The 24,249-nt window shown below is 36.5% G+C and overlaps 1 protein-coding gene across 4 annotated transcripts in view; it reads left to right on the top strand.

The window, feature by feature from the left end:
* Window positions 1-23,775, top strand: part of TMEM50B (transmembrane protein 50B) — a 34,816-nt gene extending 11,041 nt beyond the window's left edge. For 3 of the 4 annotated variants that reach the window (XM_082654676.1, XM_082654677.1, XM_082654679.1), the window contains exons 2-7: window positions 8,527-8,666; window positions 10,062-10,174; window positions 12,023-12,090; window positions 16,075-16,167; window positions 19,095-19,152; window positions 22,351-23,775. In XM_082654676.1, the coding sequence (XP_082510802.1) occupies window positions 8,568-8,666; window positions 10,062-10,174; window positions 12,023-12,090; window positions 16,075-16,167; window positions 19,095-19,152; window positions 22,351-22,396 (477 nt within the window). In that variant the 5' untranslated portion in view covers window positions 8,527-8,567 and the 3' untranslated portion in view covers window positions 22,397-23,775. Of the gene's footprint in view, window positions 1-485; window positions 615-8,526; window positions 8,667-10,061; window positions 10,175-12,022; window positions 12,091-16,074; window positions 16,168-19,094; window positions 19,153-22,350 lie in introns of those variants that run through there. The other variant, XM_082654678.1, reaches the window with a different exon arrangement.
* The last annotated feature ends 474 nt before the right edge of the window (window positions 23,776-24,249 follow it).

The raw sequence follows: 24,249 nt of genomic DNA, 5'->3' as shown, positions 1-24,249 counted from the left end.
ATATTGTTTATGGCTGCTTTTATGCTATAACAGCAGAGTTAAGTGGTCGTGACAGAGATTGTTTGGCCTGCAAAACTAAAGATGTACACTATCTGGTTCTTTCCAGAAGTTTGCTAATCCCTTGGCTTAGAGATTAGAGGTCAAATTTGTGTAGGCTGAAAAATCCTTGATGATCTTGTCCCAAACATGTTAATCCCATCACTCTTTGAAATACCTTAAACTCTACCCTGTTCTCTTGTGGCCCTACATAATTTCGCATATTTTATTCCTTCTTTTTCATCTGTCAAACTCCTCTTCTTGCTTTAAAACCCAGCCAAGTTTATTCTTCCTTTATCAAACTTTCCTCAACTCTTCCCGGGAAGTAGTGTCCTATAACACTCTTTTCATATTTCTATTATAGCCCTTTTGTGTATGTATAGTATAGCACATTTTATAATGCAGTTATTTATTCTTGTGACAATGTCCCTAACTAGACTGTTTTCTACATTGATTGTCTTAATCGTTTTTGTATACACAGCGCCTAACATTTGTAGCATTTAACAACTAGTGAAGAGCTGGATGAACAAACAGATGGTAACATGAAAGTTTGGTCAAAAGAAAAAATTTTGAATTAGGTATGTTATTTGGACTTTGATGCATATGGAAATCACTCAGACCATGTTTATATGTTAAAGTGTGTAGTTGTTTTCTCCTCTTGCTTTTTGCAGCTATCCTTTGGTTTCCTAAACTGAGTGTTTGCAATTTTCACAGTTGAATCACTTAAAATGCTCTCTAAAAAGGACTCATTTCCTTTTATAAAGAGTTGCCTCTCTAGTAATAGGAATAATTGCTATCTAATGTATTATAAGACTTGTGGGTCCATTATTTCAGTTCAATAATCTTGTTTTTTTAAAAATTGGTACCTGGGTCAGTTTTGCGGGAGAACATACCAGTAATTTCCTTGATCTCAAAAAAGTTTAAGTTTATTTAAAATAGTTACAGACATAGTACATTATATAAGAGGTTTCTCAACAGGCACGAATCAACAATTCATTGTGTTAATTACAATAACTTTTAAAATCACTTTGCATTAAAAAAAATGTAATTCATGCTCAGTGCAGCAAACTTTGAAAATAGAAAGCAAAACAAACACACCATCCTGTGACCCATATATAAAATAATATTATGAAAGTACTGGTGTTCGTCCTTCCAGTATTTTTATGCATGTATGTGTTTATATATATATATATATATATATATATATACTATTAATTCTTTTTTCTAAAAAGGAAATAATGCTATAGATACATTAAAAAATTTTTTTATTTTATTTATTTATTTATTTTTGTCTGTGTTGGGTCTTCGTTGCTGCGTGCGGGCTTTCTCTGGTTGTGGAGATCAGGGGCTACTCTTTGTTGTGGTGCACAGGCTTCTTATCGTGGTGGCTTCTCTTGTTGCAGAGCACGGGCTCTAGGCGCGCGGGCTTCAGTAGTTGTGGCACACAGGCTCAGCAGTTGGGGCTCGCGGGCTCTAGAGCACAGGCTCAGTAGTTGTGGTGCATGGGCTTAGTTGTTCTGCAGCATGTGGGATCTTCCTGGACCAGGGCTCGAACCCGTGTCCCCTGCATTGGCAGGCAGATTCTTAACCACTACGCCACCAGGGAAGCCCTAGATACAGTTTTAATAACCTGTTTTTTTCACTTGGTATTAGTCATTACCATTTACTCATGCCATTAAATGTTTTTCAAAAATAGATTAAAAAAAAATTTTTTTTGTGGCCACACCCCGTGGCATGTGGGATCTTAGTTCCTCGACCAGGGATTGAACCCGCACCCCCTGCATTGGAAGCATGGAGTCTTAACCACTGGATCACCAGGGAAGTCCCTCAAAAATAGATTTTTAAATGTCTGCATTAAGTAAACTATTTTACTTAAACATTTATTCTATTACTGAACATTTAGATTTCCTCTAAGTAGTCTTTGCCTTCATTAAGTCTCCAAAGGCCTATTATCTTAAGTTAAATATTGTATACTTATCTCCACTTTAAGCCAGGTGATCAGTGTTAGTATTGTCGATTGCTGTTATTAAATCAAGACTGTCATGATAAAATGTGCTTATTTTTTGGTAAATATCAATAAGAAAACCCATATGAAAGTCAGTCTTCTCAGTTCAGAGTGTTAGTTCTTAATATACTAGCCCTCTCCTAAATGTTTACCATAGTGACCATCTTGGTGCCTTTGCTCCTTTTATCCTAACGTTCTTCACTTGGTTTCCCGTTGCACTTGGTGAAACCCCAAATCCATCATGAAGTCGACATTAATCTGCAAGGTGATCTGGTACTTACCTGTCTCTCTCCATATTTATTCCAAGCCACTTTCTCCCCTAACTTACTATAGTCTTATTCTCTTTGGTACCAGCTAATTCTTCCTTGCTAGTATCAAAGGGACTTAGTGGCTTTTGTATGTAATCTTCCCTCTCTCTGCTCTGCCTCTTTTGCTTTTCCTTAATCTAATTAACTTTACTCAGCTTTTAAATTTCAGGGTGTTTTAAAATTTTAGCACGTGTTGCCTCTTTAGAGAGGCATTCCCTGACCATTCTCAAATAGGTCTCCCTTATTTTGTATCAGGATCATGTGCATTTCCTTCATAGTAACTGTTTGTATTATTTTGATGTTTCTCTGCCCCACCCAAACCCCTGACCCTCCAATTTAAGCTCCAGGAGGGAGAAGACCATGACATTTCAGAAATTAGTGTGTGGAAATAGCCCTCTGTATCCTTGGGTTACACATCCACAGATTCAACCAACCAGGGATCAAAAATACTCAGGAAAAAAAAATTCCAGAATGTTCCAAAAAGCAAAACTTGAGTTTGCTGAGTGCTGGCAGCTATTTACAGGGCATTTACATTGTATTTATAACTATTTACATAGTATTTACATTGTATTAAGTATATAAGTAATCTGGAGATGATATTAAAGTATATAAAGGAGGTTATATGCAAATAGTATGCTATTTTATATAAGGGACTTAAGCATCCACAGATTTTGGTATCCGAGGGGGGTCCTGGAACCAATCCCCTGTACATACTGAGGGACAACTGTATGTTTTCTGCTTATAGAACTATTTATAAATAGGTTAATATATGCAAAATGACTTTTATAATAGGAAACATGACTTTTGTTTTTATAATGTCACTTTAAAAAAAATAAATTTATTTATTTATCTTTGGCTGTGTTGGGTCTTCGTTGCTGTTCACGGGCTTTCTCTAGTTGTGGCAAGCCGGGGGCTACTCTTCGTTGCAGTACGTGGGCTTCTCACTGCGGTGGCTTCTCTTTGTTTCCGTGCACAGGCTCTAGGTGCGCAAGCTTCAGTAGTTGTGGCTCGTGGGCTCTAGAACGTAGGCTTAGTGGTTGTAGTGTGCGGGCTTAGTTGTTCCGCGGCATGTGGGATCTTCCCAGACCAGGGCTCAAACCCATGTCCCCTGCATTGGCAGGTGGATTCTTAAGCACTGTGCCACCAGGGAAGTCCCATGACTTTTGTTTTAACCTTCAGACATTGTCTTAAATTCATGGCGACCTTCCCTAAACTTGTTTTTAACCAGTTAATATTTAATCTTTGATAACAGTTCATCTCTGTGTCTGCAGGCTATCTTGATAAAATGTGCCCATAATGCGTACATAGTAAGGCTTTAGTGCAGCTGAAGCATATCTAAGTGATAAAATTTTTAAATCTTCTTTGTGGGTAAAATTTACATACTGTAAAATACACAGATCTTAAGTGTACACTTCAGTAACTTTTGATAAATAAATATACCTGCATAATCACTATCCCATCCAAGATATAGAACATTATTATCACCCCAAGAAAGTTCCCTTGTAGTCAGTCCTCAGCCCCTATTGGCAACCACTGTTCTGATCTCTGGGACTATTGATTAGTTTTGCCTCTTCCTAAGCTTCATTTTAAATGGCATCATACAGTATATACTACTTTGTGTTTGCCTTCTTTCACATAAATCAGGTTTTTGAGATATTTTTTTCTATGTGGTTATATATATCGTTCATCATTTTTTGTTGCTGAATAGTATTCCATTGTATGAATCCATCATAATTTGTTTATCCATTCTCCTGTTGATGAATATTTTGGTTGTTTCAGTTTGCTACTAATATGAATAAACCTGCTATAAACTTTCTTGTAAAAGTCTTTTTGTGTGTGGACATATGTTGTTACTTCTCTTGGTAAATACTTAGGGATGGAGTTGCTGGGTTATAGGGAGGATTATTTTTAACTTTGTAAGAAACCGCAACCAGAAATGTATGAGATTTCCAGTTGTTCTGCTTCCAACAGTCAGTCTTTTTAATCTTAGCCATTCTAGTGGATGTGATGATATTTCTTTAATTTGCATTTCCCTGATGACTAATGATGTTGAATACCTATTTAGATGCTTTTTGGTCATTGTCTTTTTAAGTCCTTTGCCCATTTCAAGTCTGTTCAACTCCCGTGCACACTTTTTATTGCCTATATTTTGTTTTTTTTATTATTAATCTTTAAGAGTTCTTTCTATATTGTAGGTACAAATCCTTTGTCAGATACTTGTTTTGCAAATATTGTCTCCCAGTCTGTGTTTCCAGTGTTTGGACCTTCTGTAGTATATTTATAGTCCTTCTTTTCAGATTAACAATTAGACCCATTACTTTAAATTTAGAGGTATTTCACTTAAATCCATATTTAAGCATATTATTTGAAAATGTAACTGACATGCTATTTAGAAAGTTTATCTTTGTGGATATCCTTTACAATGTTATAATTTTTGCTTTAAATAGTTGTCTTAAATAAAGAGAAGGAATAAAAAATAGTCTTTTATATTTACCCACATATTGATTATTTCTGGTATTCTTCATTCCTTCCTATAGATCTGAGATTAATCTGGTGTCATCTCCCTTTAACCTGAAGAATTTCCTTTAGCATTGTTTAGTGCAGATTTGATGATGAATTATCTTAGTTTTTGTTTACCTGAAAATATTTTTTTATCCTCATTTAAAAACTTTTTTGAGATACAATAAAGATATGATAACAGTCACCTGTTTTAAGTGTACAGTTCAGTGATTTTTAGTATATTTATGTGCAGTAATCGCCACAGTCTAATTTTATAACCTTATGCCTATGAGTACTCACTCCCTATTACACTCCGCTCTCCCCTGCCCATCACTAGGCAACAGCTGATTTACTTTCTGTGTATAGATTTGCCTCATCTGGACATTGTATATAAATGGAATATACCATACGTGGTTGTCTTTCACTTAGCGTAATGTTTATGAGGTTCATCTGTGTTGTATCATGTATCAGTATTTCCTTTTTATTGCTGAATTTGTATTCCATTGTATGGTATCCCACATTTTATTTATTCATTCATTAATTGACATATGTTGGGTTGCTGCACTGCTTAGTTATTATGAGTAATGCTGCTATGAACATTTGTGTACAAGTTTTTGTGTAGACATATGTTTTCATTTCTCTTGGGTAGATAGATAGGGGTAGAACTTCCATCACCCTCACTTTTGAGGAATACTTTTGCTGGATATAGCATTTGAGATTGATTTTGGGCCGTGCTGAGTGGCTTGTGGGAGTTTAGTTCCTTGACGAGGGATTGAACCTGGGCCCTCGGCAGTGAGAGCATGGAGTCCTAACCACTGGACCGCCAGGGAATTCTCATGATTGCTTTTCTTAAAAGCACGTCAAAAAATGTCCTTCCATTTTCTTCTGGCCTCCATTGTTTTTGATGAGAAGTCAGCCATCATACATATTGTTCTACTACCCCTGTATGTAATGTGTTGATTATTTTTTCCCCCTAATGTTGCTTTGTTTCTTTTTATCTCTGGTTTTCAGCAGTTTTATTATGATGTTTTCCTTGTGTTTGTCCTCCTTGGAGTTTGCTGAGCTTCCTGGATTTGCAAATTATTATTTTTCACCAAATTTGGGAAATTATCAGCCATTATTTCTTTAAATATTTTTTCTTCCTGATTCTTTTATTTTTCTGGGACCCAATTAAACATATGTTAGACCAGTTATTAGTGTTCCTAAGTTTCCTGAAGCTTTATTCATTTTTTCCCCCTAATTAAAAAGAAAAAAACCCTGTTCTCTAGATAGGATAATTTCTTTTGATCTTTCTTCAAGCTTACTGTACTTTTCTTCTACTGTCTCTGATCTCCTACTGAGCCCATCTAGTTAATTTTAAATTTCAAATATTATAATTTTCAGTCATAAAATTTACATTTTAAAGTTTCTCTACTGAGATTCTCCATTAACTCGGTTATTTTGACCATGTTCCTTTGTCTTTGATGTGTTTATACTGGCTGCTTTAAAGTCATTGTCTGCTAATTTTCAATATCTGAATTATGGGGGGGGGTCTGTTTCTATTGACTGCTTGTTTTTCCTCCTTGAAGATAAACCACATTTTTTCTGCTTCTGTAAAAGTCAAGTAATTTTTTTTTTTTAACTATACAGTTGACCCTCAAACAAAACAGGGGTTAGGGGTGCTGACCTTCTGTGCAGTCAGAAATTCATGTTTAACTATACATTGGTCCTCCGTATCTGCAGTTCTGCATCTGTGGGTTCAACCAACCATGGATTGTGTAGTACTGTAGTATATATTTAGTGAAAAAAATCCACATATACGTGCATCTGCATAGTTCAAACCTGTGTTGTTCAGGGGTCAACTGTATATTGGACATTGTGGATGATACATTATAGACACTCTGGATCAGTTATCTTCATCTAAAGAGTGTTACTTTTTGTTCTAACAGGCAATTAAAATACGGACTGATCACCCTGAAATTGTGGAGATTTGGTTTTATACTTTGTTGGAGTGTGTGGAAATCCCAAGGTGTTTACTAATCTCTGACCTGGTGGAACTCAAATTCCAAAATGCCTTGCAGGGGATAGCAGCTGAAATCTGTTTAGTACTTTTAGCCTTCCAGATATTTTTTTCTGCTGAGGTCCTTGGAATCTCCTTCATGCATGTGCTGTTCAGGGATTAGTCAGGATTTAAGAGGGTTTATATTAGTGTTTGGGGCTCCCTCTTGTGACTTACCCCATTCCAAGATTTCCCCTTCAATTTCCAGCTGCTCTTGTCATCCTGAACTTCATCCACTGATACCTGAAGCCAGAAAGACTGATTTTTTGCTCAAGTTTTAGCTATTCTGCACCACAGGGACTCACTTGGCTGGGAGTGAGAGGTTAGGGGATTCTTCAGGGGGAAAAGCTGTATTAAAGTGGATCTTGCTCATTGTGTTTTCTTTCAAGCGGTAAATGACCTCCAGTTTCTGCCTGCTTTTCAGCACTCTTTAGTGCTTTAAAATAGTTTTTTTTTCCCCTTTTCTTTCTGGAACTTAAGGTGTTCCTGAATCATCACATCTGAACATACTCTCTTTGTTTTGAAAATTTGCACAGCATGCTGTACCCTTATATAGTTTTTTATGCATGTGATTTTTCTCCTTCCAGTTATCTATTGCTGCATACAGATAACTCTAGAACTTAGTAGTTTAAAACAGCCATTTTATTATGCTTACAGTTCCTGTGGGTCAGGAATTTGGAAAGGGCATAGCCAGGATGACATGTGTCCGCTCCGTATACCTGGGGCCTCGTCAGGGAAGTCTTAAAATGTGGGAGTAATGCTAATAACCAGAGCAGCAGTCACATCTGGCAGGTGGCGGCTGGGCCGCCACCTGGAACCGTGGGCCAGAACACCTCTACGTGGTCTCCTCACAGCACTGTGGCCTTGGATTTTTTACAAAGCAACTCAGGGCTCTAGTGTTAGTGTTCCAGAGAACCACCTGCAAGCTGCATTGTCTTTTATGATCTAGTCTGAGAAGTTGTATGGCAGAGTTACATAGCATCACTTTCTCTACTTTATCGGTGAACCAGCCTTTTTTGTTGACCTAAATTCAAAGGTAGGGACATAGATCCACCTCTCAATTGGAGAAGTGTCAAAGGCTTTGCAGACACTTTACTTTTTTAATATGTCTTTATTGGAGTATAATTGCTTTACAATGCTGTGTTAGTTTCTGTTGTACAACAAAGAGAATCAACCATATGCATACATATATTCCTATATCCCCTCCCTCTTGAGCCTCCCTCCCCCCCCATCCCACCACTCTAGCTTGTCGCAAAGCACCGAGCTGATCTCCCTGTGCTGTGCTGCTGCTTCCCACTAGCTATCTGTTTTACATTTGGTAGTATATATATGTTGATGCTACTCTCACTTCATCCCAGGTTCCCCCCACCCCGCCCCATGTCCTCAAGTCCATTCTCTATGACAGACATGTTTTAAAATCTCCATGCTCATTTAACAAATAGTAAGCTCCTTATGTGTCCTAGGACAGTCTTATGTATATCTCAATAGATATTCATTGTAGTATTGAATTTTTCTTCTTAACTATAGTAGATTTAGACCTAAAGTTAAATTTGTGTTTAAAGCTTTAAGAAAGGAGTAAGATATTTCACTTCTTAAAAACATTTCCTTAGATCGATTTTTTTTTGTCTTTTTATTTGTAGAATATAGTATTTAATGAAAAGTCCATGCTTAAGTGGTGAAAATGGCAGGCTTCCTAGATAATTTCCGTTGGCCAGAATGTGAATGTATCGACTGGAGTGAGAGAAGAAATGCAGTGGCTTCTGTGGTAGCAGGTATATTGGTAAGTGAAAAAGCCTGGTTGGTGACATTTATACCTCACTTTTTGCCCTGAAAATTAATCTTGATTCCTTTGAATTGTGAATACCCATGATAATACAGTTTTTGAAGGCAGTAGTTTTTTAAGTAAATTATGTAATATGTGTCATTCCTTTAGGATCCTCAAAGGCTCAGAATTTGATGTAACTAATAATATTGTTGTGACTCATTGAAATTCAGGATGTGCAGACAGTAGTAACAACCTTAGGCTGCATTAGAACTGAAGCCCTGCAGCCCTTTAGGGAAGGGTTGCCATCTTCATACCCCAGCTGCAGCACAGGCAGGAAGCGAGAGGAAGAAATTTGTGGAGGAAACTACTGCTTAATTTTCTTTCCAATATTTTTTTAAAAACTTTTTTATTATTGAAAATATCAATAGTATACACAAAAATAGAGAGAATGGTATAGAGTCCTCTCTCATCCCCTGTACTTATCATTGAGCTTCAAAAAAAAGTCAGATCATGACCAATCTTGCTTTAGCATTCCATCAAGCACTCCCTGCCCCCACTGCACTTTTTGAAGCAAATTTCAGTATATGTTCCACTTAATTTAAATTAATCTTTTCCAGTATATAGTTCTATACCTGAAGTTCAATAGAAAAGATAAATAAAGAAATAAAGTGGAGCAGGAGCTAAAGATATTGGGGTGGCCAAAAAGTTTGTTCAGGTTTTTCCATAACATCTTAGAATTGTGAAGCAATATGCATGCAGAATTCTTTTAGGTGTTTCCGAGTTTTTCTTGCTCTCTGTGGTCACCTCGCCTGCACTTAATTTGTCTGTGAAATTCCTTAGTAACTTGTCTACTTTAGTTCTATTCAGCTTAGTTTACATAGAAACATTACATTTTGCAAACTCATGTTTAGTCAGTTTTGCAGTATTTAATCAAATTACATAATTAAAATTATAGCAAGCGTAGATATTTTTTGGAGACGTGGGAGCTCATTTGTGGAAGCAAAAGTGCTTGGGCATATTAAAAAAGAATGTTCCACATTCTTTTTAATATGAAACACATCAGGTAATCAGGGAGCTGGTTAGTTGGAGGTTAGTTAAGAGAGCTTTGGTTGTATATAATTTTATAGTGGATAAAAGAAGCAGAAAATTCATTCCTAGGTAATAAATTTTTCATCTTGCATTAAGAGCAGAACTTGAATCCTACACGGATTTGATTAGATTCACCTCATATGCTATAAAGAATAAGTAAACAAGGAATTCTTGTTTTTTATAGTTCAACATCTAAACCTCAAAGTAGACATATTTTATGTTTCAATTATATGGTCCATAGAAAACATGGAATGTTAAGGAACAGTATCATGCTAAGCCAAAGTGTTAGTGTTATTTTAATGACATGGGTTCTTTCTCAAGTTTTTTACAGGTTGGTGGATAATGATTGATGCAGCCGTGGTATATCCTAAGCCAGAACAGCTGAACCATGCCTTTCACACATGTGGTGTATTTTCCACATTGGCTTTCTTCATGTAAGTATGAAGGTAATTCTCAATTCAAGATTATTTTTCTAAAAACATTTTTTCCTCAAAGTTTAATGCTATCTGGAATAACTTTTTAATTTCATTGATTGATTCTTCTTTAACATGATAAATATATGTGTGTATATCTATATTGCCATTTTATTAAGATTTTTAAAATCAAGAATGAGTGTTGAATTTGGGGGGGAGAGATTAATTGGGAGATTGAGACTGACATATACACACTACTATATATAATATAGATAACTAATAAGAACTTGCTGTATAGCGTAGGGAACTCTACTCAGTACTCTCTAATGGCCTATATGGGAAAAGAATCTAAAAAAAAAAAGAGTGGATATATGTATATGTATAACAGATTCATTTTGCTGTACACCTGAAACTAACGCAACATTGTAAATCAACTATACTCCAATAAAAATTTTTTTTAAAAAAGTGTTGAATTTAGTTAGATAATTTTATTATACTTTATAAAGATTATCATGTGATTTTTGTTCTTATATTTGTTAAACTGACAAATTACTATGTTTTATAGATCTTAAGATTTTTTTTGTATTTTAATATCTTTGAATATCAGTGTGCTTCTTGTAGTCATTGGTATCTTATAATTCATAATATTTTTTCCTTCTTGGCAGTATAAAAAAATAATGGTGCATCTTAAAAATCATTGGCATCTTAGGTTTAATGAAGTATGTTATATTTCTAGATTTTTTAGTAGGAAGTCATCCTTGAATACTCTAATACATTCAACTTTTTTTTAATCCTTTTTAAAATTTATTATTTTTATTGGAGTATAGTTGCTTTACAATATTGTGTTAGTTTATATTGTACAGCAAAGTGAATCAGCTATACGTATACATATATCCTCTCTTTTCCAGATTTCCTTCTCATTTAGGTCACCACGGAGCACTGAGTATCTAATACATTCAACTTTTACCATGGAGTATTATTTTCTTTAAGTGTGTCACTTAACTGTATTTGCCAGTATTGGAGGGAGGGCAGGACTGGCCTTAAATGAGATTGATCTATGGCTTTCCTTTTTTATTAAATCATATTTAGGTTTAGCCATTATCTCACTTCATAAAAGAGTTTGGAAGCTTTTCATGGATGTCTTTTAATAATTTAAAAAAATATGTTAAACATTAAGATTACATAATTTTCTTATACTGTCAGGAGCTTCAAAAAGGTAAATTGTAGAAGATGGAACTACTTATATTCATTCAGGATGCTTAGAAAAGACAATTCCTGCTACAAATATACCCGCTCTAACAAGAATGGAAAGAGAAGCTGAATAAAGTAGGCCTATTTATTATACCGAATGTTCTCTGAATTTGAGAAATGGATGAGAGAAAATCACTTGACTTTTAACACAAAGAGAAACTTTTGAACTCTTGGTTATAATGAGAACCTTAAAATGGGGTAACTCATGGTGGGTCATTCATGTATAAATATAAAATAAAATAGACAAAGAACTCAGAAAATTGGTCTCTTTCATAATCTTTGGAGACAAGTGATAGTAATCCCTTAAAATTAAGTATGTTTTTGTTTGATGTTATTATAAATGGAAATGTTTTCTTAATTTTGTTTTCAACATATTTATTACCAATATATAGAAAACATTGATATTTAAAAAAAATTAAGTATGTTTTCTGGGTCTACTTTAGGAAAATAAGACTAGCATGGTATTTCTATCCACTAGGATATTTAAATTAAAAGATAATGTTCAGTTATTCAGATACTGGCTTTAGATAGGAAATGCTTCCCTTCTAAATGATATATAAATATCTCTGAATATTTTAGCAGCATGAAAGCTTATTAGATGATTTTGTATTGTTCTAGGATAAATGCCGTGTCCAATGCTCAGGTGAGAGGTGACAGCTATGAAAGCGGCTGTTTAGGAAGAACAGGTAAGGGCACTTTGAGTTGTTAATGTATGCTGGCAAAAGAGGGATTTATCAGCAGAAAAAACAAAGCCTCTAGTGAGTCTTTATTTAGGGATGATTAATGATTATGTAGGATTTTTAAAAATTTACTTTTAAAAAAAGTTCCTGTGTTATTTAAAACTTTAAGAAAGTTAAAGTTACTGCCAGAGGTTACTGGTTTTTGTCATGTTATATTGCCCATAGTATATAGATAAAATGTAACCATGCAAAATCAATGGATCTTGACTGTTCCTGTGTTAATGATGGATTTATTCTTATCCCAAATGTTGACCAATAATATTACTTACAAGATGGCTGACTGTGATTACTGAATAGCAAAGTATGGACACATTAAGAGATCAAACCTAGGACTACAGTGTTTTTCACATTCAGTTCTGATCACCTGAGTAACCACCCATATAGGCTACAACAGAAGTATTTCGAAGAAACATGCTCTTTGTTTACATATACATATTTTGTTTAGTTTGAATTTTTTTTGGTTTGTCATCCAACAGTATTTTTCTTTTGTTCAGATTATAACACATTCTATTAGAATCTAGGGGTTTGTTTTTAGTGGAATTTCCATGCTGTATATAAAAAGCTCAGGACTAGACATTCTATTTCCAGCCTTTAAGAACTAGGAGGGGTGACTTGTGGTTATAGCAGGAATTTGGAGTAGGTGGGGGAGGAAGTTTGAAGGATGGTTAAGAATAATAGCAAGTACTTGTAGAATACTTAGTGTGTACCAAAGACTGTCCTGAATGCTCTACACATATTAACTCAATTAATTGTCACAATAGTCCTATAAGGTAACCACTCTTGTCCTCAGTTTTAGATTAAGGAACTAAGGCACAGAGAGCTTAAGTAACTTGTCCAAAATCATAAAGCAAGTAAGTGGTGGGACCAGGATTTGAACACTGACAATCTGGTTCCAGAGCCCATGCTCTTGGCCACCATGCTATGTTTGTATCCAGTCGAGAATCATTTAGTCTCTTTGTCTACAGTATCATATATATATATACATATATTTGTCAGTGTATTTGAGGATAACTTATATAAAATATAAAATAAAATTCAATTTAAAGCGTACAGGTCGATGAGTTTTGACAAATGTATACAGTTGTGTAACTGCCACTACAATCATGATATAGAATATTTCCATTACTCCGGAAAGTTCCCTCATATCTCTTTGTAGTTAATCCCCTTTCCCCCACCTCCTGGCCACCACTGATCTGCTTTCTATCACTGTAGTTTTGCCTTTTCTAGAATCTCATATAAATGGAATCATAAAGTATCATAAGACATTAAACCAAATCAAGGAGCTGACGAGCTTAGCTTTAAAAAAAAATTATTTTTTTTGTAAGAACACTAAACATGAGATCTCCTCTCAACACAATTTTAAATGCACAATACCATATTGCTAACTATAGGCACAGTGTCGTACAGCACTCTAGAGCTTATTCATCTTGTGTAGCTGAAACTTTGTACTCGTTGAACAGCAACTCCCACTTCCCCCTCTCCTAGCTCCTGGCAACCACTACTGTACCCTCTGTTTCTATGAATTTGACTCTCTTAGATACCTCGCATAAGGGGAATGGGCCTTAAAAAAGAAGGAAATCCTGCCATATGTGACAACAGAGGTGAACCTGGAGGACATTATGCTAAGTGAAGTAAACCAGTTACAGGGGAACAAATTAGCTTTCTTTTGTACCTGATGCTTTAAATGCTGATGCACATTTTAAAATTTCACTTCCATTGTGATCCTTGAAGAATGGGAGAGGATGGGAATAGTGATAAATGACAGATGAACCCAAGTTAAAAGTGCATTGTGTGTGTCTGTGCATGCATGTTTACACACACATGCATGCCTTGTGCCCCAGCTTCAGCAGGTAGTGTCAGGAATGAGTGAGAATAAAGAGTAAAAAAGCATGTATTAGCAAGTGACGTTGTGCATAGAGCACACATTAACGTATTTGATCATTTTTCTTTCAAAAATATTCCACAGGCATTGCTGTGGATTATGTTACTATTATCTATTTTCTGTAGAAAATTTCATTGTAACTTACCCAAACTTTTTAGCTTAAAGCTAGAACTTGTATGTGCCTTGCGTCTGTCTGGTTCCAAAGCCCATACTTTTTACTCTCAGTAGTGACTATAACATTTTATTCCACGATTATTTCTTACCCAGTTAAAATTCACAGTCAGTTTACGTCAGTTTACATTTATACGTGGTACCGTTAGTGCAAGTTCTGTCTAGTGCTTCAAAAATTCAGGGCAAACTATCTTGTAGGCATGCTCAGCTCTTGCCACACTAAGCTTTCATACTACTTAAATGGTTTGTGTGTAATTTATTCCCATTTAATTCCCAGAGGAATTTGCAGGAAAGTGTTATTAACGTAATAGATATACTACAAATGGAACTGTTAAATAAGAAGGAACAGGAACTAGGTAGAAAGAAGATCATGTATTGATACTTAGACTCTAGGACAAAATGGATACTCTTAATTATTAATCTTGACTCTGAGCTTCCTGGTAGTCAAAGCAAAAAAGGGAAAATGTTACAGTTTTTTATTTTTTGCTAAACAAAAGTGTACTCATTTTTCAAGGGAAGTTATTTTCTTGTTCAGTTTTGTTAAAAATTTTTGTGTGGTCATATATAAAGGACATGAAGGAAAATAATTACAAGGATTTTTGATACTTCCTTTCATTCACTTTAGGTAAAAGCTGTGATTGAATTTGGAGGATGTTTTCCTCCAAGGAAGTAAACATTGTTGTATATTTCTGGAGATCTGTTTAGTATTATAATAAAACTTAGATAACCTAGGGACCCATTTCTCTCAAATATTAGCTGTTCTACTCATTCTGAGCTTTGAGCTTCCTGTATATCTGGTGTCTAAAATATATGAATTTCTGTTCAGTTAGTAACAGAATATCTGAAATTGAGGCAAATTTAGCTTTCTATTATGGAAATTGGCTTGGATTTTATTTTCACTTCAGGGGAGCTATATTCCCCTTCCATAGAGTGACAGGCCGTCAATATACCTGTGATCAGGGTCTGGCACAAATGCTAACTTGCTTTCCTGAAAATGTATTGAATCTACTCAGGTGTCCAGATGATCACTTTATTGAGATTCTGTTGTATAACTTCTAAAATTCTGTACAGTAGGGGGTTGAAGAGATACTTTTGTCCTTGAACTTTTCAAGGGTATGTGGTACAGTTTGGCTGAATAAGAGAGATTGAATATATGGTTGCTGTTAGTACCATGTTGAGTAGTACCATGATATTAACGTTGATGAAAAGAAGTCATATGGTCCTTATTCATTTGCATTCTCTCATTCCTGTGTGGTAATGGCTATCTGAAATACATTTGCTACTTCTAATAGAGCAATTACTTTGATAATATATACAACACGGTAATTTTTCAGTTAGGGTTTTTTTTTTTTTTTTTTTTTTGCGGTATGCGGGCGTCTCACTGTTGTGGCCTCTCCCGTTGCGGAGCACAGGCTCTGGACGCGCAGGCTCAGCAGCCATGGCTCACGGGCCCAGCCACTCCGTGGCATAGTGGGATCCTCTCGGACCAGGGCACGAACCCGTGTCCCCTGCATTGGCAGGAGGACTCTCAACCACTGCGCCACCAGGGAAGCCCTCAGTTAGGGTTTAATTAATCAGTTTAGTCAAATAATTACTTCTGAAGCTTTCCTACTTTAGTTAACTCAGCTGTTAGTTTCTCTAGCCAGTAGAATGGTAACTTACCCTTTTTCCCTTTCCAAGTATCGCTTAACACCTTTTAGTTTTAGTTTCTTTTTTTCAATCTTCATTCAGTTAAATGTTTTAGCAGGTGTATATAAATACGTGACTGTCTTTGGTAGGCATAGCATATATTAGATGAGCAGTGTTCTAGTGTTACGTATTCCTAAGGCATAGAGCTGTAGAAATGAGCAAAATCATAAAGCCTATTTTTCACACAGGTGCTCGAGTTTGGCTCTTCATTGGTTTCATGTTGATGTTTGGGTCACTTATTGCTTCTATGTGGATTCTTTTTGGTGCATATGTTACCCAAAGTAAGTATTTATTCCTCTTTTATTTCATAGGAAAGATTCAGATATGTCCTTTATATTTGGCTTAGTCTGTCAACTCCCCGTGGAGTAAAATTTAGTTTAATAATTCAGTTAGCTTGAAGGTAAGTCTCTGTTTGAAGATATAAATTATTTAATAAAACTTCTCAGTGGGGTCATTTAGTGCAGTGGGATAGCCTCGTTAGGAAAACCAAGCCACTGACAAGACCAGGTAACTCTCAGCTGTCTCTAGAGGTTCTGATTTCCTTCCTTACCCCAGATAGCCGGGCTCTATACCAGAGGCCTTTTACTGAGTGTTGTAGTGGTAAAAGTGAGAAATCTGTACAGGGCTACAGCCCCTTATACACAATTCTAAAATCCACAAAAGTGCTGAAGGTCAGGTTTTTCATAACCAGTTTGGCAGCAAAACCTGACCTAATGATCCAGGGCTCATTATAGTCTTTATTTCATTTAATAAGTATTCAAATGTTTTATTAGAGGAATGTGGTTGTATTTGATTGTGGGATGCTGGTCCAAACATAGTTGGGGGTGCTATGTAATATTATGCCCTGTGTTACCGTTTTTCTTTTTTTTAATAAATTTATTTATTTATTTATTTTTGGCTGCGTTGGGTCTTTGTTGCTGCGCATGGGCTTCCTCTAGTTGCAGGGTGCGGGGGCTACTCTTCGTTGCGGTGCGCAGGCTTCTCATTGCTGTGGCTTCTCTTGTTGCAGAGCATGGGCTCTAGGTGCGTGGGCTTCTGTAATTGTGGCACGTGGGCTCAGTAGTTGTGGCTCGCGGGCTCTAGAGCTCAGGCTCAGTAGTTGTGGCGCACGGGCTTAGTTGCTCCGTGGCATGTGGGATCTTCCCGGACCAGGGCTCAAACCTGTGTCCCCTGCATTGGCAGGTGGATTCTTAACCACTGAGCCACCAGGGAAGTCCCCCTGTGTTACCATTTTTAAATCTGAAAAATCCTGAGTTCCAAAACATACCTTGCCCCAAGGTTTTCAAGGTAAGGCGTTGTGGACCCCAGTATCTTTCTGTCCACTGATACGTCTTCTCTCCAACCCCAACCTCTAATTTTTCATTCATAGGTACAAGGGGAGGGTTTTTTTTGTTTTTTGATTTTTGTTTTTTAGGGGGCAGAGGTGCTGAGAAGCACTGTCAGTTCACAAGGGGAGTTTTTTAAGTGCAAGACTGAAGACGTGTGTAGCCTTCATGTTGAAACTGGTGATGCAATGGAGTGAGCTCTTAGTATACCATTCTGAGTTTTGTGACTATTCCACTCACCATAGCTTTTCATCACGGGGATGGCGAGAGGTTTTGAAAAGCAGGACCCAGTCTCAGCATGTGCTTCTGGAAGCATCAGAAGAACCTCTTTCACTGGCTCTCCCTTCACTCCAAAGACAGGAATAAGTTTCAGATAACAGTTTATTCATCTTCTGATGCCTCTGTCTTTGGAATCTCTTTGTCACTCTGCTTAACTGTCACATCTTGTCCTGACCCACAACTGACCTTTTAATATCTTGATAGGATCCCTTAAGTATCATAGATTGATCAGTATAAGATTTGGGAATACCTTTGTCTTTCATTTTGCACAAAATAAGTCAGTACAAGAGGACAGTGGTTGTCTAATGTTTAATTAATACTACTCTAAAATGTGTTATTTTAGTTAATTAAAAATACCCTGGAGCACACAGTTCTAGCATGAAGCTTATTTGAGGGAAAGTAGTTTTTTTACTTTCTTTCTTTTTTCTGGGGGCTGTGCCACGCAGCTTGGGGGATCTTGGTTCCCCAACAAGGGATGGAACCCGTGCCCTTGGTAGTGAGAGTGCAGAGTCCTAACCACTGGACCCATGGAATTCCCTCAGTGGTCGTATCTTAATCTTTAAAGAACTAGTACATACTGAGAAATTTCTCAATTATGGATCTCACCTTCATATTTCTACAGCGTTGCTCATTATATATACTTTTTAGTTTGTAAACTGACTTCAGAGAGCATTTCTAACACATATTTCAAATCTTTTACTGTACAGATTTTTCTGGAACTGTTAATAATCATAGCAGCAGCTAACATTTATATAGCACTTTATGAGCCAGGAACTGTTCTGAGCACTATGCATAGTCCACATCTCACACTCTGTGGGGCAGGTGCTGTTACAATGCCCATTTTACAGATGAGGAAAGTAAGGCATAATGAGGTTAAATAATTTGCCCATGGTCATACATTTAGTCAGTGGTAGAGTTAGGATTCAAATCCAGGGGTATTGCTCAAACTTGGGGCTTTTAACCATGCAGCTATATTGTTTGCTATGATATCAAAGGCTACAAATTGAATATTTCTTCATCCCAACTAGTATTTTTAATCAACATTGATAGTTTTATAAAAGTTAAATATCCACAAAAATTTGAGTAATTTCCAAATTTTTCTTTTTCCTTCCTATGAAGATAGGGGCTGTTTTCTCCAGGAGAATATGATGATGAATTATAATGATTCTTTTCATATATGTCAGATTTGTGCAATAAAACTCCTGAATTCATGAAAGAAAATAAAATGAACAGACTGTTACATCATCAAAAATTTAATTTGTATCTTTCTAACATTGTGTGTTTCTGTATTGGCCATAGGAAGTGAAGGGGTGAGCTGCTGCTTCCTCGGCAGTTCCGATGCAGCTAAAACCATAGCAACTACTTTAGACAAAAAGAAAACCTAATAATTTCATTGTCTTTAATCCAGAGTGAGAGTAATCCTTTGTATTGGGAGAATGAGATTGTCATTTTCTTACTTCAATTTCATTGTGGATTTCTTAGAGTTAATGAATAATAGTAGTGTTTTATAATATACAGAGCATGTCATTATGAATGGCATGAATACTTAGTTACTGCCGTTTGCCTTTTGTAATTATCTGATCTGTTTTACTTTGTGTGTGCAGATACTGATGTTTATCCAGGACTAGCTGTGTTTTTTCAAAATGCACTTATATTTTTTAGGTAAGTTGCCTAATTTTTTAACTATACACCTGTAACATTTATAGAAACATCATCTTTATTATAAGAGCAGCATAGGCACTGGAACATGTATAAATCTCTTGGATTAGTTACAATGTATAGAACTTCTTTTAAAAGGTGAAAATTCTACTATTGCATAAAAGCGTACACAAGCCATTTAATTAGGGGCCCTGCTATGTGCCAAGACCTCAGCTAGATGCTTTATATATGTTACCTTTTAAATTCCCACTTAATTACCTTAAGTATGTAAAACAGGTGGTGCTCCCGTTTTATACATGAGGAAATAAGACTCAGAGCTTACTTAAGGCCGCTTAGCTAGCAAACGCAGAACGGGGATTTGAACCCAGACTGCTGCTTCCATAGCCTGTGTTTTGTTAAGAAACCATATCATGTACCTTTAATAAAATAAGAAAAAAAGAAATTAGAATTAATACATACTATGCATGTCGTATACAAAACCTGGTTGGTGAATTGGGTTTTGTATTAAGTTTTTAAGATAACTTAAAGTAAGTATAAAAATAAAAGAATATCAAAAGTATTTTTTAGGGGCAATCTTCTAAAAAGCTTCCAAAATGAGGCCCTGTAGCCTTTGCTTTCCAGAATGAAATGTCTTTTAGTGTAAAGATAGGTATTTTAGGCGTCATTTATAAAATTACATCCCTTACCCCATACCCCTCTCACAAAAGCATTAAGAGCTAAGCCTTGAAGAAATTTGTTTTTGTCATTGATTTTAAGCAGTTTGATTATGGTGTGCTGTGGTGTCGTTTTCTTCATATTTCTTCTGTTTGGGGTTCATTGAGTTGCTTGGATCTGCGGATTTATAGTTTTCATCAAATTGGGAATCTTTTCGGACATTATTTCTTCAGATACTTTTTTCTGTCCACCCTGCCCTTCTGGCTTCCAATTACATGTATATTAGGCTGTGGGAAGTCATCCCACAGCTCACTGGTGCTTAGTTCTTTTCATGTTTTTTTTTGCCCTACCTCTCCACCCCTACTCTTACCCCATCACTCCATCAAGTATTCTCTTTTCTTGTTTTCTCTCTGTATTTCATTTGGGATAGTTAAATCTTTAAGTTCACTAATCTCTACCTCTGTCATGTCTAATCTGCTATGACTCCCATCCAGTATGTTTTTCATCTTAGACATTGTATTTTTCATCTCTATTAGCTTGATTTTTTTTAAAACAATTTCCATGTATCTCCCTAACATACTTATGCTTTCCTCTGCCTTCTTGAACATATGAAGTATGTTTATAACTATTTCAGTGTCCTTGTCTAATTGTGTCAATTCTTAGTCTGTTCCTATTGATTATTTCTACTTATTTTTTTCATTCTGGATCTCTTTTCCCCTGTTTGCTTCTTTGCATGAAGCTGATTGGGGGCTGGACTTTGTGGTATTCCTTTAAATGCTTTTGAGCTTTGTTCTGGATGCAGCTCAGTCACTTGGAAACAGTTCAATCCTTTCAAGTTTTGCTTTTAAGCTTCGTTAGGCAGGACCAAAGCAGCTTTAGTCTGGAATTAATATGTCCCCCTTACTAAGGCAGTACACTTTTGAGTATTCTTCCTGATTCTCCACGTAGTCTGAGGTTTTCCACTCTGCTATGAGATTCTGAAGTCTTCCCAGCCCTGTGGGAGCTTTGGGAATTGTTCTTTCCAGTGATTCCTGCCCTTTTCTTGGGTAGTTTCCTCACATGCATCTGCTGTCAGCACTTGGCAGAAGCCTCAAAGGGAACCCCCTACCGATCTCCTGGGCTCCCCCTCTCTAGTTCTCTGTATCCCGCCTTGCACACTCCAGCCGCTTGGCCTCCCTGAACTCTCAACTCTGTTTCCTCAACTCCGGGAGACCACTGTGCCCTGCCTGGGTTCCCTCTTATTGCACTGTGGCCTTGGACACTCTTGGTTTTTAAAGATGTTCGACAGTTTCTGCTGCCTTGTGATTGTATTTCTTGGCATGTGACTGACAGCCTTCTGGGAATACAGTGAATTTTCATGAAGATACCTTAGGCACTGTTGAGAGATCAAGTTTAAATTCAGATTCAGCCATTTGTAGTGGTAGAGGAGTCTATATAAATGACAGTTGGATGAACAGAAACCTTGTATGTTTAAAGGCCTGTGCTCACGTGGGCAATGACCACTGCATCAGCGATGCGCTATGCCCAGAGGCTGGCAAGTTATCCAGCCAGCTGTGTGCTTCCTGTGTGCCAGGCCTTTTCTAAGCACCAGAGTGCACTCCTACTTCTCCGGCCACTCTTCCTCTGTTTCTTTTGCAGGCTGATCCTCCACCCTCTGGCCGCTAACTTTTGAAGTTTCTTAAGGTTCTGTTCTAAGCCTCTTCTCAACTCGTTCTTGCTCTAGGTGAGGTCCTTTTTGCTTGGGACTTCAGTTATTGCCTATATGCCAGTGAGTCACAGCTGTCTATCTCCATGTCTAAACCACATATCCAGATTCTTACTTATCCCCTCTTGGGTGGCTGACATTTCAAATCTACCACCTCCAGCATACCCACAGCTCAAACTCACGTTGCCAGAGTGTCCCATCTCTGCCCCGCTCCTTCCCTTATACCTTGCTGAGATAATTCCCACTCTTCTTTTAGATCTCAGTTCAGTCACTACTTCCTCAGGAAAACCTTCTTGACCTCTAACTAGATCAGATCCTTGTATTTCCCTCTCTTGGTACCATGTGTGTCATTGAGTTGGAATTTGATTGTCTCCCATTAGTGAGCACATTTGTCTTGTTTTGACTCACAGTCACATTCCCAGTGCTTAGCTAGGTGCCTGGTGCCCAGCCAGTACTCTGTACAGTAATTATTTGTTAAATGAACGAAGAATTTCAACATGGTCTGTTAGGATGCTTCAGTGTTTGTAGCTCAGACATTGTAGGATCGTAGAGATGTGAGTGGCCCTCATGCCGGCTACTATGAGAAATGCCCCCTTTCCTTACAAGTGACCTATCTAGTAACTTCAGGCTTTAAGAAAAGATATTCAATTAAGCTCAACCATCAAGGTCAACAAACTGCTTTATAAAACAAGCAAATTCAGACCAACACCACCACAATCTTTAATTTTAGAAATTGATACAAAGGGATCAGTGAGGTACCCATCAAAGCATATTTAGAAAATAAATTCTCTTTTGCGTTTCTATGTGATTTTACCTCATGATTTATTTTAATATCTTTCTAGCACTCTGATCTATAAATTTGGAAGAACTGAAGAGCTATGGACCTGAGATCACTTCTCAAATCACATTTTCCTTTTGTTATATTCTATTTGTAGATAAGTTTTTATCTCTCAATATAATTTACACATTGCCAAATGGAATAGATTGTACATTAAATGTTTTGTTTCTTTACACTTTTATGCTCTGAGTTTTGAAATAGTTTTATGAAATTTCTGTCCTTTTTTTTTCATTGAATAGATTGTTAATATGTACATAGTATAAGACTATATAGATGAGATGATCTGTGTTGGTTTTTTTATTCTTGAAGACTTAAAGCTTAATCTGTTCCCTGAGCCAGGGTTGTATCATCATCTAATTATAGAGTTAACTACTTTGTCTCAGTATCTCTAATTTTCAAAATGTGCAAAAAATACAGCTCCATATACCTGAAATAAGCGCTGAGCCATTTAAAAAGGTATTTCAGCAAGTTGTAATTTATTTTGGCTTAAAAATGAGATTTTTTTTTTAAAGGAAAAATGTTTGTTCTTATGTATAAAGTGGACTTTTATATGAAGATTTTTAAAAATGTCTGAAGGACTAGTTTGAAAGCCTCTTTTAAAAACAATTCCTCTCATATGACTTTATTTGAGAAGGGTTAATACATGATCAGATAAGCTCAGTTTTATATGGTTGATGTAAAACGACTGTAAGGCAGCTCAGCAACGTGCTTCTTACAAAAGCAGCTTAAATGGTTCTCTTTTGACAGCCTACTATTATCTGACATTACAAAATTCTATATCAAGCAAGTTTGAGACAACTGCAGCTTAAAAGCATGAACCATATAACAAAAAGTGGAACAATTAGTTTCAAGATAAAGCACTTCTTCCCAAAGGGGATTATTATGACGTAGTGAAAAATTAGGCATTTCATCCACTCAGTTACTGACTGCAAGTGTCTTTTTGCTCTAGCTCTCAAGCTTTAGGTGAACTCTTCCTGCAGAATACATCTTTAACCTGCAAGTTCTTACTCCAGTCAAAAACTTCTTTTGCTGAGTTTGAAATACTGTATTTGCACTGAGTGTATTCCCGTGAGAGATTTCAGAGGGATAGTTGGGTCTTTATTTCTACTTTTGCTTTCCTTTGTTATACAGGTTTTGTGTTGTACTTTTTTCCTCCAGAGGGATTTTTCTAGAGTCTTTTGTTGTAAGACAGAATAATATCAGTGGTATTATATGCAGCTTCTAATATAAGCCTTATTTTGCTTAATGTCTCTCCTCTCTGAGGATTTACTGTGCACAGAGCATGAAGCAGTTGTGGAATGCTGTGCCTTTGTCTAGATACCATCTTGTTTAATTACTTCTTTCTTTGTTGTTTTTTCCTCAAAAAAAACCTGTGTCTTGCTTCCAACAAATTTTAAGACTGATTACTTGTTTCCACTCCCTTCTAACCTCTTGCAATAAATATTACTTCTCACACATTCTAGTATTGTTAAATCTGTTGGAGAAAATGAACTATAAAAGTGGGTTGGCTGTTCATTTTGCAGTTACTCAAGTGGACCTGGTCAAAGAAGCAGTTTCCTTTTATAAAATAAAGAGAAATATATATATATATATATTTTTGGGGGGGGGGCGGTGGAGCATGCCATGAGGCTTGTGGGATCCTAGCTCCCTGACCAAGGATCGAACCTGGGCCCTTGGCAGTGAAAGCACAGAGTCCTAACCACTGGACCAGCAGGAAATTTCCAGGAGAACTATATTATACTCAGATTTGTGAAATGCTAATGTGAAGGCTAATGAAGGCCATCCAGAAGGCCTAGTGGCAGTTTTTTCTGTTTTTGACTCTGTCATGAATTTGTTTTAATTGTGAGCAAATCACTTAATTTCCCTGTTTGTTTCCTCATTAAAAAAAAAAAGATAATGTTAG

Source organism: Grampus griseus, assembly GCF_964374135.1.
Source record: "Grampus griseus genome assembly, chromosome: 5".
NCBI lineage: Eukaryota > Metazoa > Chordata > Mammalia > Artiodactyla > Delphinidae > Grampus > Grampus griseus.
This window is presented reverse-complemented; position numbering and strand designations above follow the sequence as displayed.